Genomic DNA, 16,634 nt, shown 5'->3' with positions numbered 1-16,634 from the left:
ACTTAAGAATATTTTATATCAGTATCTTAGATTTGTTTAATATAATCCTTTGCACGAGTTATATTCTCATGTTTTACTACTCAATTTTAGCATATTATACTGCATTTTAACTTATTATTTATTCAAATTCCCTCTATTTTAGCCAATTTTATTGTATTTTAACCAGTCACAGTTTTATGACAACCGATGTGGTCCTTTTTCTCGCTTTGATATGGTCGATTGACTAATCAAATAAAGTTGATATTGACTATTGACCATGGGCATGCTGTTGTGTTGGAACTGTGAGCACTAGTTGTAAGTCATTTTTCCCATTTCATTCCATTAACTTCAAAATGTCACTAAGTGAATTGTTGTTAAGTCAAGGACCACCTGTATGAAGAAAAAGCTTATGAAAGACAAACCCTTCCCATCCCAACCTTCAATTGCCTCCCTAAACCAGAAAATAAATAGGGGATTAATGGTAGGAATGGAAACAGTTTTCTTCCCATAGGCTTCCCACTCCCATTGTTACCCAGAAAACAAAATTAAACAGAAAAACAGACAAAACTGAGGCCAACCTTTCATCCTTTTGAAAAAGTGGCAGGCTGCTTTGTGACGCCTAATGTCTTCAAGTCACCCATCTTTAGTCTGTGATTCGGCCATCTATTAAAATTGGCAGTGTAAAAAATGTTGAGGTCCTCAGCACCACATCCAAGGATGCTAGTGTCCCCCCAGATGTTGCTTTCTGCATGTACCAGGCTTCAGACGTATTAAAAACATCTGATCAAGAACAATAGAGGCTTGCATATTGTGAAACAAAACACCAGCGCTTCATTTTTTAAAAAATGCCTCTGGTCCCAAATGAGACCCATCAGTGTTTTTAGAAAATGAAAATCCCTTAATGCTCTTTGTCATTGAAGCCCCAGAAAGGAGCAAAGGAATAACCCAGGTAAATCAGGCTGAAGCCTATCTCACTTCAAATTTTTATTATATTGGTGGATCAGATGCCTTTGGGTGCTTGAAAGAAGGAGCTGAAGATATGATATACCTGACATTACTGCTAGGTAGAAATGAACTCCACAGGAAGCCTAAAACTACTTTTATTACAATTGACTATCCTTACAAAATCTTGCCAGTCTGATTGTGTTATATCTCTTCCTCCTTCTTATACTTCATTGAATTAGGGAGCTGGATATTACTTTTTCTGTGTTATGGACTGAAAATATGTTTTACCCTTGTTGCCTTGATAATGGAACTTCTGTGTTTCCTTAAAAATCTTCCTCCTTACTCACTGCACCTGTCCTCTGATACTATTTATTTATTTATTTATTTATTTCATTTGTCATACAAATATACAGTGTTCCCTTGCTTTTTGCGGGGGATGCGTTCCAAGACCACCCGCGAAAGTCAAATTTCCGCGAAGTAGAGATGCGGAAGTAAATATACTATTTTTGGCTATGAACAGTATCACAAGCCTTCCCTTAACACTTTAAACCCCTAAATTGCAATTTTCCATTCCCTTAGCAACCATTCAGATTATTACTCACCATGTTTATTTATTAAAGTTTATTAAAAAAAATATTTATTAAAGGCGATGACATATGACGTCATCGGGTGGGAAAAAACGTGGTATAGGGAAAAAACCCATGAAGTATTTTTTAATTAATATTTTTGAAAAACCGTGGTATAGACTTTTCGCGAAGTTCGAACCTGCGAAAATCGAGGGAACACTGTAGTATTGTATTGTAGTATGTTTAACATAATATAAGTATAAAGTGGAGGTAGAAAAGATAAAAAGACATTAGGACAGGAATGGTAGGCACAAAGGTACACTTATGCAGCCCCCTTACAGACCTCTTAGAGAAGGGGAGAGGTCTATTGTAGATAGATATATCCCTGCAATAGATATTTGGAGGCATTTGCCCAAATCCTGAGGTAGCTCTGAGTGTCCAGTTTAATATCTTTTGGTGGCAAATGAAACTGAAAGGCAAAAGGAAACAGCTGGTTGATTGGCAGCAGCTGATAGGAGAAGGCATGGCAGACCACAATTGAGCCCAAAATTTCTGTTGCTAAGTGAAACATTGGTTAAGTAGGTTTGCCCCCATTGTGTGACCTTCCTTGTCACCGTTGTTAAGTGAATCGCTCCACTTGTTAAATTAGTAACATGGTTGTTAAATTTATCTGGCTTCCCCACTGACATTGCTTGCCAGAAGGTTGCAACTATCAGAAATGTGAACCAGTTGCCAAGCCTTTGAATTTTGGTCATGTGACCATCGGGATGCTGCAACGGCCATAAGTGTGAAATTGGTCATAAGTCACTTTTTTCTTGTAACTTTGAACGGTCACTGAATAAACTGTTGTAAGTCAAGGACTACCTGTGTTCAGTTGTGGAAGTACTCATGGGGCTGGAGCTACAGTCCGCATAGTAACACAACACAGTCCCACTGGCAACTTGAAAGCTTGTCCTGTTGAGTCTCACATTTTCTTCTTTTTGTTATGTATGATAATGGAACACAATATTTGTAATATAAATTTAGCTTTACTAATTTACTATTTATCTAGCTTCTTTTTTAAAAAAATTATAGAAGTACAGTTTATTTTGGGAAAAAATACTCACTCACTAGGGGTAGATTCTACTTACCTTCCCTACCAGTTTACATCGCGTCAGAAGTGCACATAATGCTTTGGTCGTGCATGCACCTGTGCCACATTGCCAGCCATTCCACATGCCTGCTACACATTTGCCAGCCGTTTCAGACCAGAGGACCGGTTCAGGGGCATGGCCAGCCGGCCATCGCTACCAGTTCTGCGAGCAGGACCAAATTTCCACCACTGGTATGGGAGAACGAGGCAGCAATCTACCACTATTACTGACACTCAATAGTATAAGCTTATATATAGATAAAATATCACTTGGATACCATTGTCCAAATTTAGCCTTTTAATTAAACTTTCAAATTCAGTTTTTTCTGTCTCTTTTTCTTAATGTAAATCCAATTAATACTTATTTATTTATGTTATTTATTGGATTTGTATGCCTCCCCTCTCTGTAGACTCGGGGCGGCTAACAACAGTGGTAAAAACAACATGCGACAATCCAATACTAAAACAGCTAAAAACCCTTATTTTAAAACCAATCATACATACAAACATACCATACATAAATTGTAGAAGCCTAGGGGGAAAGAATATCTTAGTTCCCCCATGCCTGACGACAGAGGTGGTTTTAAGAAGCTTACGAAAGGCAAGAAGGGTGGGGGCTATTCTAATCTCTGGGGGGAGTTGGTTCCAGAGGGCTGAGGCCGCCACAGAGAAGGCTCTTCCCCTGGGTCCCGCCAAACGACATTGTTTTGTTGATGGGACCCGGAGAAGGCCCACTCTGTGGGACCTAATTGGTCACTGGGATTTGTGCAGCAGAAGGCGGTCCCGGAGATATAAATGGCATATAAATCAAATAAATAAATAATGTGCTTTATACTGAATTGATAAAATATCAGAAAATGTCTTTTCTTTCCTTTTTTAAGATAGCAAAATCAAGCATTACGACAAAAAGGTCATGCCAAATGCCAAGTTTGGAAAAGAGAACAGAACCAGCACAAGATACAGTAATGACTGAACAGTCTCAATCATCTCTCAATATGGCTTTAGATGAAAAAAATATACAAAATATCTGTAACACAAATCAAGTTTCTCTGGACAAAGGTAAGATGATGAGGCAATAGTTATAAAAACTGACACTAACATTTTTAAATTGTTCTGAATTAATTACTTCAAGAAACTATATAGTACAGTGATCCCCCGATCATTGCGAGAGTTCCGTTCCAGGACCCCCCGCAACGAGCGGGTTTTCGCGAAGTAGCGCTGTGGAAGTAAAAACACCATCTGCGCATGCGCAGATGGTGTTTTTACTTCCCAGCAGCGAGGAGCCGAAGATTGGGGTTTCCCCGCCGCCCACGCAAACTCCTCACTGCTGCCGCGCCCGCCGCTCGCCCGCCCTGAAAGGGAAAGCCCCCCCCAGGCCGGCTCTGATCCCCCCAGGCCGGCTTCGATCCCCCAGGCCGGCTCCGATCGTTTTAAAACAGGCACGCCGCTTCTCCGCTGACTCCTGGCGAACTTCCCCGCTTTAGGAGTCAGCGGAGAAGCGGCACGCCTGTTTTAAAACGATCGGAGCCGGCCTGGGGGGGCTTTCCAGCAACCCCCGGGTTCGGGGCTCGGGGGTTGCTGGAAAGCCCCCCCAGGCCGGCTCCGATCTTTTAAAACAGGCGCGCCGCTTCTCCGCTGACTCCTGGCGAACTTCCCGGGCGAAAGGCGAAGGGCGGGCGAACGGCGGGTGGCCGGGCAAAGGGCGGGCGAGCGGCAAACGGCAGGTGGCCAGGCGAACGGCGGGCGAGCGGCTGCTGGGGGGGCTTCGCCCTCCCGCCAGCAAGAGGGGGAAGACCCAGGGAAGCCGCCCAGCAGCTGATCTGCCCGGCGCCATCTACCCATGCGTGCCCATAGAAAAAAGGGCACGCATGCGCAGATGGTGTTTTGACTTCCGGGTTGAAAAATCGCAAATTAGCCTGTTTGCAATGGTCGGGAACGCAATAACCGGGGGATCACTGTATATTTAATAACACTTTTCTCTGCTTTATTGCTTGGACAGCTGAGTTTTCAACAGGGGAATGACCTGATTTTAAAATTAAGAAGGCTGTCGACTAGTGTGTTGGAGACGGCTATAAGACATTGTAGTGGAAACAGATACTTGTGGAGAAGATATTTTCTTTTATTACTAAATTGTTTTCCAATATTCTTGTGAGGCTGGTTGAGTTGACAGAAGCCATATCATGTCAGCCAGAGAGCTTCATGATTTGATTTCAGAATATTTCCAGAGCCAAGAACCGTTCAAAAACTATATTATCTTTGACATTATTGCAAAAGTCTTAGTCATATTTGTATCCATATCACTTTGTAATTGATTCTAGGTTAACATACGCAGGTATATCGTATGATTTATTTAAATTCACTATTGTGTGTTTGGTAACTAGCAATTGAATATATGTGCTCATTCTATAGGAAAAATGTAATGTGGAATTGAAAATGGGATCAATTAATTGCAAATGCCAGTGTTTAAATGTTACTGTACAGTGGTACAGGTACTGGTATGGTTTGGAACAGGTATATTAATTTTGGTAATATAGACATCTTAATGGTAGCAATTCTTCCTTTCAACGAAATAGGTAATGTGTTCCATTTTTCCAAGTCTTTTTCTATTTGTTTATTTAGTTCTATATACAGTAGTCATCCTTTTTAATCATTGTACATTTAGTTGTAGTATTATTCCCAAGTATTTAAATTGTTTTGACAACTTGGATTTCAAATTTCCCAGGTAAATAACAATTTCATAATCAAAATTGACTATAACAAATAGAGTCAAATTTACAAAAAAAAAAGGTAAGAGGAAGTGGAGAACAGTCCAAATCATTTAGTTCCTTTTTAACTAGCTTTTGACTTCTTCCAGGAGAATATATTGTATTCTAGAGATTGTACTCCCAGATAAATGCAGTTGAAATAAATGCTGAAATATTGCAAGAAAGAAAACAAATATCCTTGTTTCTATTAACATGACGGATGTGGGGGGAATTGTGGAGATACAGAGTAATGCAAGGGAAGTGCAGAATATGTATTTGTCTCCGTCGTGAATTGATCTATAATCCTAAAATAATATGCACTGCTTTATGTTAGATTTGTTCCAGTTACGAACAGAAATTCTTTAAACTGGCAGCACAGAAAATGTATAAACATATCTTCTCTAGCAGGTGCGCGATGTCATTACAAAAGGGAAATTGGTGGCAAAGAAAGAAATAAAACAAATGAATATTGTATATCATTTGTCAGCTTTTTTATGTCGTGTTAAAACCTTCATTAAATTGTGAGGTTGCAATTAGAGGCTCCAGCATAAATCTGACTCTGCAGTGAAAGTAATTAGACATTTAGGTGATCATTCTTGTATTTATCATGTTTGCTGCACTACCATGATTACATAGTAATTTACATATTTTCCTAAGAAGTTACACAAAATTATTCATTACAATTGATATAGAAGCATTTGATATCCTCCCCTGACTCCCCATATAAGAATTTCAGCATTTCTTGTGACTCAGAGCTAATAAAATTTTGTTTGCTTTAGAACACACATCTCTTTCATTTGTAAGCAAGTATCAACGCTACCATGGTCCCAATTTACATGAAATTTTGAACTCTGCAATAATTGGTGTGAAACGCAGTTCCGCAATACTATTCGCTAGATTCTTTTTCCACTTGTTTTGTATTTCAATCAAATTTAAATTTTTATCTAGTTCTCCAAAAGTATCAAGCTGAACAAAATCTATCTCTCCAGGCAAATACGTAACTAATCACAAGTTCAATTTAGTAAGGGGTTTCTTCATTTTCTATTGGATGGGCAATATCATAAATTGCCAAGAGTGTTGTTATCACCATTCCTAAATTGCACTTGTGATTGGTTCATTGTTTGCCTAGTTCAATATTCTGATCAATGTCATGAGACCAAAAAAAGCATCTTGCTTGCATAGTGAAAATTGGCTTTCTGTAAATTAGAAGGAACCTAGAAAGCATATTAAATAGGGTACTCTCGCAACCCCGTTCCACAATCCTCTTTTCTCTGCACAAAGGAATAAACATGACCCTACTTGAGAGACAGACTTTGGCAAATCTAAAGAAAATATTAAAGGGCAGAGATAGCACAATGACAAAGGTACCTATTATCTAGGCCAGTGATGGTGAACCTTTTTTCCCTTGGGTGCCAAAAGCGCATGCGCACACACTATCGCACCTGCGCGAGTGCCCACACCCATAATTCAATGCCTGTAGAGGGCGAAAATTACCTCCCCTGCCCCCACAGAGGCCCTGTGAAGGAAAGAAACAGCCCTTTTCCCAACTTCTGGTGGGCCCACTAGGCCCATTTTTCACCCTCCCCAGGCACCAGGGTCTTCCCTGGAGTTTGGGGAGGGCAAAAAAGCCCTCCACCATCCCCTTGGAGGCCTTCTGGAAGCCAAAAATGCCCTCCCAGAGCCTCTGTGTGAGCTAAAAATAAGATGCCTAGTGCGCAATGTGTGCTGGAGCTAAGCTGGGGCAACGGCTTGCATGCCGGTAGATATGCCTCCGCGTGCCACCTGTGGCACCCGTGCCATAGGTTCGCCATCACTGATCTAGGCCAAGGTTTTCCAAGATGTAGTATAGTAACATGTGTTGTACATTCTCCTGATCAGTTGGAGGATGATGAAGATATTGAGGACTCGGATTCAGATAGTGTTTATGAATTAGTGGGGGGCCCAGGGTAACAGGTAGTAGAACAGGTGGGAGGCCAGCCACAGGATGGGGCTATGAGTTCAGGATCTAGTGAGGGAGAATCAGATGCTTGCTGGGTTAACCCTAAATTCAGAAGGGCCCAAAAACGTAGAGAGCAGAGGTCTGGAAGAAGATATTAAGGAGAGGAATGGGTTAAATATTGTAGTGATATATTTGGCACGTCATGGGGTCAGTGGAGAAGAAGGGTAGAGTTTCAACGTTGCCGAAAGGAAAAATGGATGTGTTTTTGCCACGCTAAAGTAAGCCAAACTATTTTGTATTGTTATCAGTCAGTGCTACTGTTTTTCAAAGTTATGCTGTTAGGAAAATAAATATTGTTTAAGTGAAGCAGAAGAAGGAATGTGAGAAATGCAGCTAAGAGAGAGATAACGGACCGAGTGCTGTATGGAATGTGTTTGAATTACAGGAGAGCAGAGAAATAAATGGAGTTTCTTTATTCATGAAATAATGCATTTAATAAAAGTTATTTGTAATTGCTAAATTTCTACCAGAAACCAGAACAATATGAAAGTGGAACCTCCATTTAAACGTGGGAAATTTGTGTTGCTAAATGGTGGTGCTAGAGACGACAGTTGAAAATACTTTGGAAGGCAAAAGGAACAAATTATTCAATACTGTACAAACGAAAGTCATAATGCTCACTGGAAGCTCTAATATTGAAACACTAATTTATATATTATGGGCACCCAGGATGAAGAAAGAAACTTGAGAAAAGACTTTGATGTATGGAAAAATAAATGACAATTAAAAAGGGACAGAAGACAGAAGTGGCTGGATTATTGATGAAGAAAACATAAGAATTTACAAAAATAGTTTCTGAAAATGCTATCAAGGTGATGGCCATCAGGTCATGAAGAGTCGGAAGCAAAAGAACAACAAAATTCAGCCAGAAATTGAAAATACAGTGGTATCTCTACCTACAAACACCTCTACTTACAAACTTTTCTAGATAAGAACCGGGTGTTCAAGATTTTTTTGCCTCTTCTCAAGAACTATTTTCCACTTACAAACCCGAGCCTCCGAAACTGTAACTGGAAAAGGCAGGGAGAAGCCTCCGTGGGGCCTCTCTAGGAATCTCCTGGGAGGAAGCAGGGCCAGAAAAGGCAGGGAGAAGCCTCTGTGGGGCTTCTCTAGGAATCTCCTGGGAGGAAACAGGTCCTCAACCCTCCCTGTGGTTTCCCCAGTCTCACACATTATTTGCTTTTACATTGATTCCTATAGGAAAAATTGCTTCTTCTTACAAACTTTTCTACTTAAGGACCTGGTCACGGAATGAATTAAGTTCATAAGTAGAGGTACCACTGTAGTTATATTAGATATATGTGTGTACATGGGTGGCGATGGCTCAGCGGTTAAGATGCTAGGCTTGTCAGCTGGAAAGCTGATAGCCGTGGTTAGAGATCTGAGCACTATATGACAGGATGAGCTCCTGACCTCATCCCAGCCCCTGCCAACCTAGCAGTACAAAAGTATGCAAATGCAAGTAGATAAATAGATACCACTTTGGTGGCAAGGTCACAGTGCTGCACAATGTCATGCTGGCCACATGGATACAGAAACATCTTTGGACAATGCTGTCTCAATGGCCTTGAAATGGAATTGAATACTGCCCCCTATAGTTGGCAATGATTAGCGGAATAACATTCACAGGGACTCCTTTATCTTTTTTGTTTACATACATTAGAGCAGTGATTTTCAACCTTTTTTGAGCTGCGGCACATTTTTTACATTTACAAAACCATGGGGAACATTGAGTGGGGGGGGGCAGCTAAAAAAATATTGGACAAAAAAATTCTCTCTATTCCTCCCTTTTGCTCTATTTCTCTCTCCCTCTTTCTCTCCCTTCCTCTTTTTTCTCTCTCTCCATCCCTCTTTCTTTCTCTCTTCCTTCTTTCCTCTTTTTTGCTCTTTCTCTCTACCTCCCTACCTCCCTCTATGTCTTTCTCTCTCCCACCTTCCCTCCCTCTTTCTTTTTCTTTCTTTCTCTCTCTTGCTTGCTTTCTCTCTTGTTTTCTTTCTCTCTTGCTTGCTTTCTCTTTCTCTCTCTCTCTTTCTTTCTCTCTTGTTTTCTTTCTCTGAGCTTCGCGGCACACCTGACCATGTCTCACGGCACACTAGTGTGCCACGGCACACTGGTTGAAAAACACTGCATTAGAGAACCATCTTTCAGCTGTGGCGAGGGGGGCGTTTGCCCAGGTTCGCCTGGTGCACCAGTTGCGGCCCTATTTGGACCGGGACTCACTGCTCACAGTCACTCATGCCCTCATCACCTCGAGGTTCAACTACTGTAACGCTCTCTACATGGGGCTACCTTTGAAAAGTGTTCGGAAACTTCAGATCGTGCAGAATGCAGCTGCGAGAGCAGTCATGGGCTTCCCTAGGTATGCCCATGTTACACCAACACTCCGCAGTCTGCATTGGTTGCCGATCAGTTTCCGGTCACAATTCAAAGTGTTGGTTATGACCTATAAAGCCCTTCATGGCATCGGGCCAGAATATCTCCGGGACCGCCTTCTGCCGCACGAATCCCAGCAACCGATTAGGTCCCACAGAGTTGGCCTTCTCCGGGTCCTGTCAACTAAACAACGCCATTTGGCGGGACCCAGGGGAAGAGCCTTCTCTGTGGCGGCCCCGACCCTCTGGAACCAGCTCCCCCCAGAGATTAGAACTGCCCCCACCCTCCTCGCCTTTCGTAAACTCCTTAAAACCCACCTTTGCCGTCAGGCATGGGGGAATTGAAACATCTCCCCCGGGCCTATACAGTTATGTATTGCTTCCAGCTGTACGGATTCAGCTCCAGTGATTTTAGAAGCCGATGTCTTAGAAGAACTTGAACGATTAAAGATAAATAAGGCAATGGGTCCAGATGGCATCCACCCCAGAGTTCTTAAAGAACTCAGATCTGTCATTACTACCCCCCTGACTGATTTGTTTAACCAATCCTTGTTAACAGGAGAAGTTCCTGAGGATTGGAGAATGGCCAGTGTTGTGCCTATTCACAAGAAGGGCAGTAGAGAAGAAGCTGGTAACTACAGGCCAGTTAGCTTGACATCAGTTGTAGTTAAAATGATGGAGACTCTACTCAAAAAGAGGATAAATCAGCATCTAAAAAACAATAACTTATTAGACCCAAATCAGCATGGCTTTACTGAAGGCAAATCATGTCAGACTAATCTAATTGATTTCTTTGACTATGTCACAAAGGTGTTGGATGAAGGTGGTGCCGTGGATATTGCCTACCTGGACTTCAGCAAAGCCTTTGATACGGTTCCACATAAAGAGCTGATAGATAAATTAGTGAAGATTGGACTTAATCCCTGGATAGTTCAATGGATTTGCAGCTGGCTGAAGCGTAGACATCAGAGAGTTATTGTTAATGGCGAGTATTCTGAGCAGAGTCAGGTTACAAGCGGTGTGCCACAAGGATCTGTTCTGGGTCCTATTCTTTTTAATATATTTGTGAGTGACATAGGGGAAGGTTTGGTAGGGAAGGTTTGCCTATTTGCCGATGACTCTAAAGTGTGCAATAGGGTTGATATTCCTGGAGGCGTCTGTAATATGGTAAATGATTTAGCTTTACTAGATAAATGGTCTAAGCAATGGAAACTGCAGTTTAATGTTTCCAAATGTAAAATAATGCACTTGGGGAAAAGGAATCCTCAATCTGAGTATTGTATTGGCAGTTCAGTGTTGGCAAATACTTCAAAAGAAAAGGATTTAGGGGTAGTGATTTCTGACAGTCTCAAAATGGGTGAACAGTGCAGTCAGGCGGTAGGGAAAGCAAGTAGGATGCTTGGCTGCATAGCTAGAGGTATAACAAGCAGGAAGAGGGAGATTATGATCCCACTATATAGAATGCTGGTGAGACCACATTTGGAATACTGTGTTCAGTTCTGGAGACCTCACCTACAAAAATATATTGACAAAATTGAACGGGTCCAAAGACGGGCTACAAGAATGGTGGAAGGTCTTAAGCATAAAACGTATCAGGAAAGACTTAATGAACTCAATCTGTATAGTCTGGAGGACAGAAGGAAAAGGGGGGACATGATCGAAACATTTAAATATATTAAAGGGTTAAATAAGGTTCAGGAGGGAAGTGTTTTTAATAGGAAAGTGAACACAAGAACAAGGGGACACAATCTGAAGTTAGTTGGGGGAAAGATCAAAAGCAACATGAGAAAATATTATTTTACTGAAAGAGTAGTAGATCCTTGGAACAAACTTCCAGCAGATGTGGTAGATAAATCCACAGTAACTGAATTTAAACATGCCTGGGATAAACATATATCCATCCTAAGATAAAATACAGAAAATAGTATAAGGGCAGACTAGATGGACCATGAGGTCTTTTTCTGCCGTCAAACTTCTATGTTTCTATGTTTCTATGTATGGTATGCTTGTGTGTATGTTTGCTTTTAATAATGGAGCTTTTAGTGTTTCTTTTAAATTATTAGATTTGTTATATATTGTTTATTATTGCTGTGAGCCGCCTCGAGTCTACGGAGAGGGGCGGCATACAAATCTAATAAATAAATAAAATAAATAAATAAGTAAATAAATATATAACACTTCTATACTTTTCATACTTGTTTTCTGTTAATAATGAAATTGGCTAAACTTGAGACTTTAAAAAAATTATTTGGTGATATTATTGGTTTATGAAGGTGTTCTGGCTTCTAACAACCAAGGTATATGGTATTACCTTCAATGAAAATAATTAAATGATGCATATTTGAGCAGACCTTGATGTTATTTCCCTTAATCATGTTGTTGTTTTCCCTAGCATCATTTTCAAACAACAAAATATAATTTAGTACTGAAAGGGTTAAAAATTTGCTTCTGGCTGATCTGGCAGCCATTATTTAAATCCATATCAGTGGCTTTTTGTTTGTTCTAAAATAAAAAAAGATTAGTATTGCCTGATCACAAGGGAAACTGGTAAATTGGATATATTCATGTTCCCCACCCCAGCCCAGAGCTATAGAGTTGAGATTCAAGTATAAATTAAACATGAGCTGAAAATAAAAGACGGAATATTTAAGAAATCCTCTTTGGAGAAGAAGGGTAACACTCACTGTTTTAAGAAATGTGATGATAATTATTCAGTCACATTCCAGCATAACTAAGAAACAGAATACAGTGGGGATGTATAGATGAAGGGATATGATTAAACAGATAGGAACAAACTTGAATCATTTCTAAGAATGATTTTTTCCCCTCTATTATTATACCAATGTTTTTTAACATTAAATGCTGGGAGTGCGCTTGATTTATTGTTTGATTTTATTTATTTATTTATTTGTCAAAACGTGTACAATATAATAGGTATGGTATAAACCTAAACAAAAGCAAGCAGGTATAGGTAAATTTGGACAGTAGGACAGGGATGGTAGGCCCGATGGTGCACTTATGCACGCCCCTTACAGACCTCTTAGGAATGGGATGAGGTCGACTAGACCAGTGTTTCCCAACCTTGGCAACTTGAAGATATCTGGACTTCAACTCCCAGAATTCCCCAGCCAGTGAATGCTGGCTGGGGAATTCTGGGAGTTGAAGTCCAGATATCTTCAAGTTGCCAAGGTTGGGAAACACTGGACTAGACAGTCTAAGGTTAAAGTTTCTGCTGTCCTTCAACCAAAGTCATATCGTTTCAGTTGAGCAATCTTACTTGTCTTGTGGATGGGTGGCTGAATGAATAAATGAACAAACAAATAAATGTATTCTGTAAAATGAAAACTGTAACAAACGTACTGATTTCCCCAAGCTCTCCCAGTGAATTCCATAGTTAATGGTGGATTTGAACCTGAAAGTCTCCATTCCTTGTCCAACACATGAATTACTACAATTTTTAAAATATTTGTGGGGGGGGGGGGGGGTTAATCATTTCTACCTACCTCATATTACAGTATGAATTGTTGCCTTTTCCTGGAGAGATATACAGAAATCATTAATATGCATTGTTCAACTTTTCATGTTTGCAGATGAATGGATATTTCCTGACAAAGAAAACTCTCCGTTTGAGTCCAGCAGTCTTCTGCCGATAGCCTATGAAACATCCCATGATGTTTCAGGCTCTTCCCCAAGTGACGACCAGACATATGAAAGCAAAGAGGCATCTGAAGTCCCTGAGGATATTTTCACCTACTCTTCAAAGCCTAGATCAGCGCCTCATGGGAATCCTTTGAGTCTTTCTTCAGAAGATTGCACATTTTCTTTGGATTTGAAGGAAGAAATTAGCAAGGACTGGCGAGGAGCTCAAATGGAAGATGACTTTTATGGAAATGAGAGCAATGGAGAGGTAATGTGATGGGTTTAAAGGCTTGCTTTATTTTGCTGTATTCCCACTGGCAATACACCTGGGATTCATGTGTGGATATGTGTTAAAAAGTGATGCGTGTGTATGTATGATAGAGCTACAAAAAAGTCTTCAGAAGAAAGTTGAATTGTCAATGAGAAAAGTTATTATTTTGTAGTGGATAGGCCAGAGAGCATGATTCAGGGCAACCAAGGCCCTTGTCTACAATTAGTTTTGGAAGGCAAACTGGAAAGTTTTGGGCCAGTCTCTTAGCCCGTCTTACCTCAAAGGGCTGTTTTGTTTTGGAACACAACCTGAAGAAAAAAGTATCATATTTGAATTTGAAATTTTGGAAAGAGAAAGCAGTCTAGAAAAAAAAACTTAGTTGCATATGAGCAATGTATATTAAGGGACATTGGGTAGAAAGAAGATGAGCATGATTGAAGGAAAAAACATCAACAACCCACTATGCTGATGATACTACCTTGATAGCCAAAAATGCAAAGAATATGCAAGGCTTAATACTACATGTTGAAAAACACAGTGGGAAAAGAAGGGGACTAAAATTAAACGTAAAAACAAACAAAATAACAACAGCAGACAGAACAACCAGTCATACCGTTGGAAGAAAGAATTAGTGAAACATCATCATAGAGAAAATACAGTGGTACCTCATCATACGAACTTAATTGGTTCCAGGAGGAGGTTCGTAAGGTGAAAAGCTCGTAAGATGAAACAATGTTTCCCATAGGAATCAATGTAAAAGCAAATAATGCGTGCAAATCCTTCAGGAAAATCCCAAACTTTAGAAGGGAGGCGAACAGAGGGCAGGGAGGAGCAGCTAAAGGGGGCGGGTGGAAGAAGCAAGGCTAGGCTAAAGGGTGAGTGGGAAAGAAGAAAGGCAAGGGGGGTGCCCTTCCCTTTTCTTTCTTCAAAAGATACTGTTTCAGTTCCTTTGCAAGCACGTTGTTCTCTACAAAACTTTTCCTCCCCCAAGCTGCCCCTCCCTCCTCCCTTTTCTTTCTTAAAAAGTCACCCTTTCAGTTCCTTTGCAAGCACGTTGTTCTCTGCAAAATGTTTCCTACTCCAAGCAGCCCCTCCCTTTTCTTTCTTCAAAAAAGGGGGGAAAAAGAAACCCCTTCATCTCGGCAGCAGCTGCTTGGGTTCGTAAGATGAAAATAGTTCGGAAGAAGAGGCAAAAAAATCTTAAACACCGGGTTCGTATCTTGAAAAGTTCGTTAGAAGAGGCGTTCGTAAGATGAGGTACCACTGTATATCTAATCACTAGGAGTCTATAAAATTACTTGAAGACAAATAATGATAATTACTATTTTTTTACCCTTCAGTTTAAAAAAGCTGAAAATCTCTTTATTTCAATATACAGTGATCCCTCGATTAGTGCGGGGGTTACGTTCCAAGACCTCCCGCGCTAATCGATTTTCCATGTTATAGTGGTGCGGAAGTAAAAACACCATCTGCGCATGCGCGCCCTTTTTTTTCCATGGCCGCACATGCGCAGATGGTGGAGTTTGCGTGTGGGCAGCGGGGAAGACCCAGGGAAGGTTCCTTTGGCCGCCCAACAGCTGATCTGCTCCGCAGCGCGGAAGCAGCGAGGAGCCGAAGATGGAGTTTCCCCGTTGCCCAGGCAAAGGGGAAACCCCATCTTCGGCTCCTCGCTGCTGCCGCGCTGCGGAGCAGATCAGCTGTTGGGCGGCCAAAGGAACCTTCCCTGGGTCTTCCTGCTGCCCAGGCAAAGGGGAAACCCCAAGAGAGCCAAAAGAGCACCGGGCCGGTTGGTTCCCAACCAAAAGAGTTTACCCCGATTGTCCTCGGTGGGGGAAAACAGCGCGTCGCCAGGCTCCCCATCTTCAAGAGAGGCGCGACGGCTAGCCAGGATCCACGCAGGGGAGAAAAGACACGCGCTCCCAGCCGCTGCGCCCCGCTTGGAGAGCAGCGGCGAGCAGAGCACAGAAGACGACGAGGCTTTCGAGGGCTCCAAGGCGGGCGGCGGCGCGTCCTTCGAGCACGCCGGCGGCGACCCCAAGCTGAAGGCGGCCACCACACACACACACGCCGCCGCCGCCATCCACCCCGCCGGGTTCCCCGCTTGCTACCTCTTCGCTTTCTCCCGCCTCCGAGGCCGACCAGCCCAAGCCGCAACAGACACACACACACATACATGCACTCCCTCTCTTGCGCTCACACAGACGCACTCAGACAGAAAAGAAAAAAAAATCCCCAAAAGAGAGGGACAAGAGGCAGGCACAAAGCGGGGGCACAAGGGGAGCTGCCCGGCAGAGGTTGCTTTTTTTCTTCTCGTGGGCAAGTGGAGGGGGGGAGAGAGAAGGAAAGAGAGAGAAGGAAAGAAAGAGATGAGAGAGGGAGGAAGAGAGTGTGAGAGAGGAAGAAAGAGAGAGAGAAATGATAGAAAAAAGGGGAGAAAAAAAGAGAAATGAGAAAATGATTGAAGCAGAGAATGACAGGAAAGAAAGAGAAAGAGACAGAGAAGTGACTCTTGGTGATGACGTATGACGTCATCGGGTGGGGAAAACCGTGGTATAGCAAAAAAAACCGTGGAGTATTTTTTAATTAATATTTTGTGAAAAACCGTGTTGTAGCGTTTCGCACTAATCGAGACCGTGCTAATCGAGGGATCACTGTATTAATAATTAAATAGAAGAATTTGGCCATTATTAATAAAATGAGACATAAATGAAGTATTTTATCAATCCTAAATCTCTTCAGTTTAGTAAATAAAGTAGGAATTTTTTGTTATTTATTAACTTTATTTGCTGTCTGTCTTGTTTTGAAACAATACTGAGCAACTATGAAATTAAATTTAATGAAAAAAATACTGTACTTTCCTTGTTTTTCTGAATCATTAAAAATTTAGAAAAGGCTTTCTGTTGGTTGCCTGGGTTAGAGGAAAAGGATAATTGGTTGAATTCAATACCACATTAAAGAATGCTGGCTTTAACCATGGTGAATTGAC

The 16,634-nt window shown here is 41.4% G+C and overlaps 1 protein-coding gene across 7 annotated transcripts in view; it reads left to right on the top strand.

Annotated features, from left to right (window-relative positions):
• CFAP20DC (CFAP20 domain containing) overlaps positions 1 to 16,634 on the top strand; it is a 263,548-nt gene that overhangs the window by 122,308 nt on the left and 124,606 nt on the right. For all 7 annotated transcript variants that reach the window (XM_070738145.1, XM_070738144.1, XM_070738142.1 and 4 more), the window contains 2 exons: positions 3,504 to 3,681; positions 13,329 to 13,645. In XM_070738145.1, the coding sequence (XP_070594246.1) occupies positions 3,504 to 3,681; positions 13,329 to 13,645 (495 nt within the window). The remainder of the gene's footprint in view (positions 1 to 3,503; positions 3,682 to 13,328; positions 13,646 to 16,634) is intronic.

This window comes from Erythrolamprus reginae, chromosome 2 (genome assembly GCF_031021105.1).
Source record: "Erythrolamprus reginae isolate rEryReg1 chromosome 2, rEryReg1.hap1, whole genome shotgun sequence".
Classification (NCBI taxonomy): Eukaryota; Metazoa; Chordata; class Lepidosauria; order Squamata; family Dipsadidae; genus Erythrolamprus; species Erythrolamprus reginae.
The sequence above is the reverse complement of the archived record's forward strand: the minus strand, read 5'-3'. Positions and strand labels throughout refer to the sequence as shown.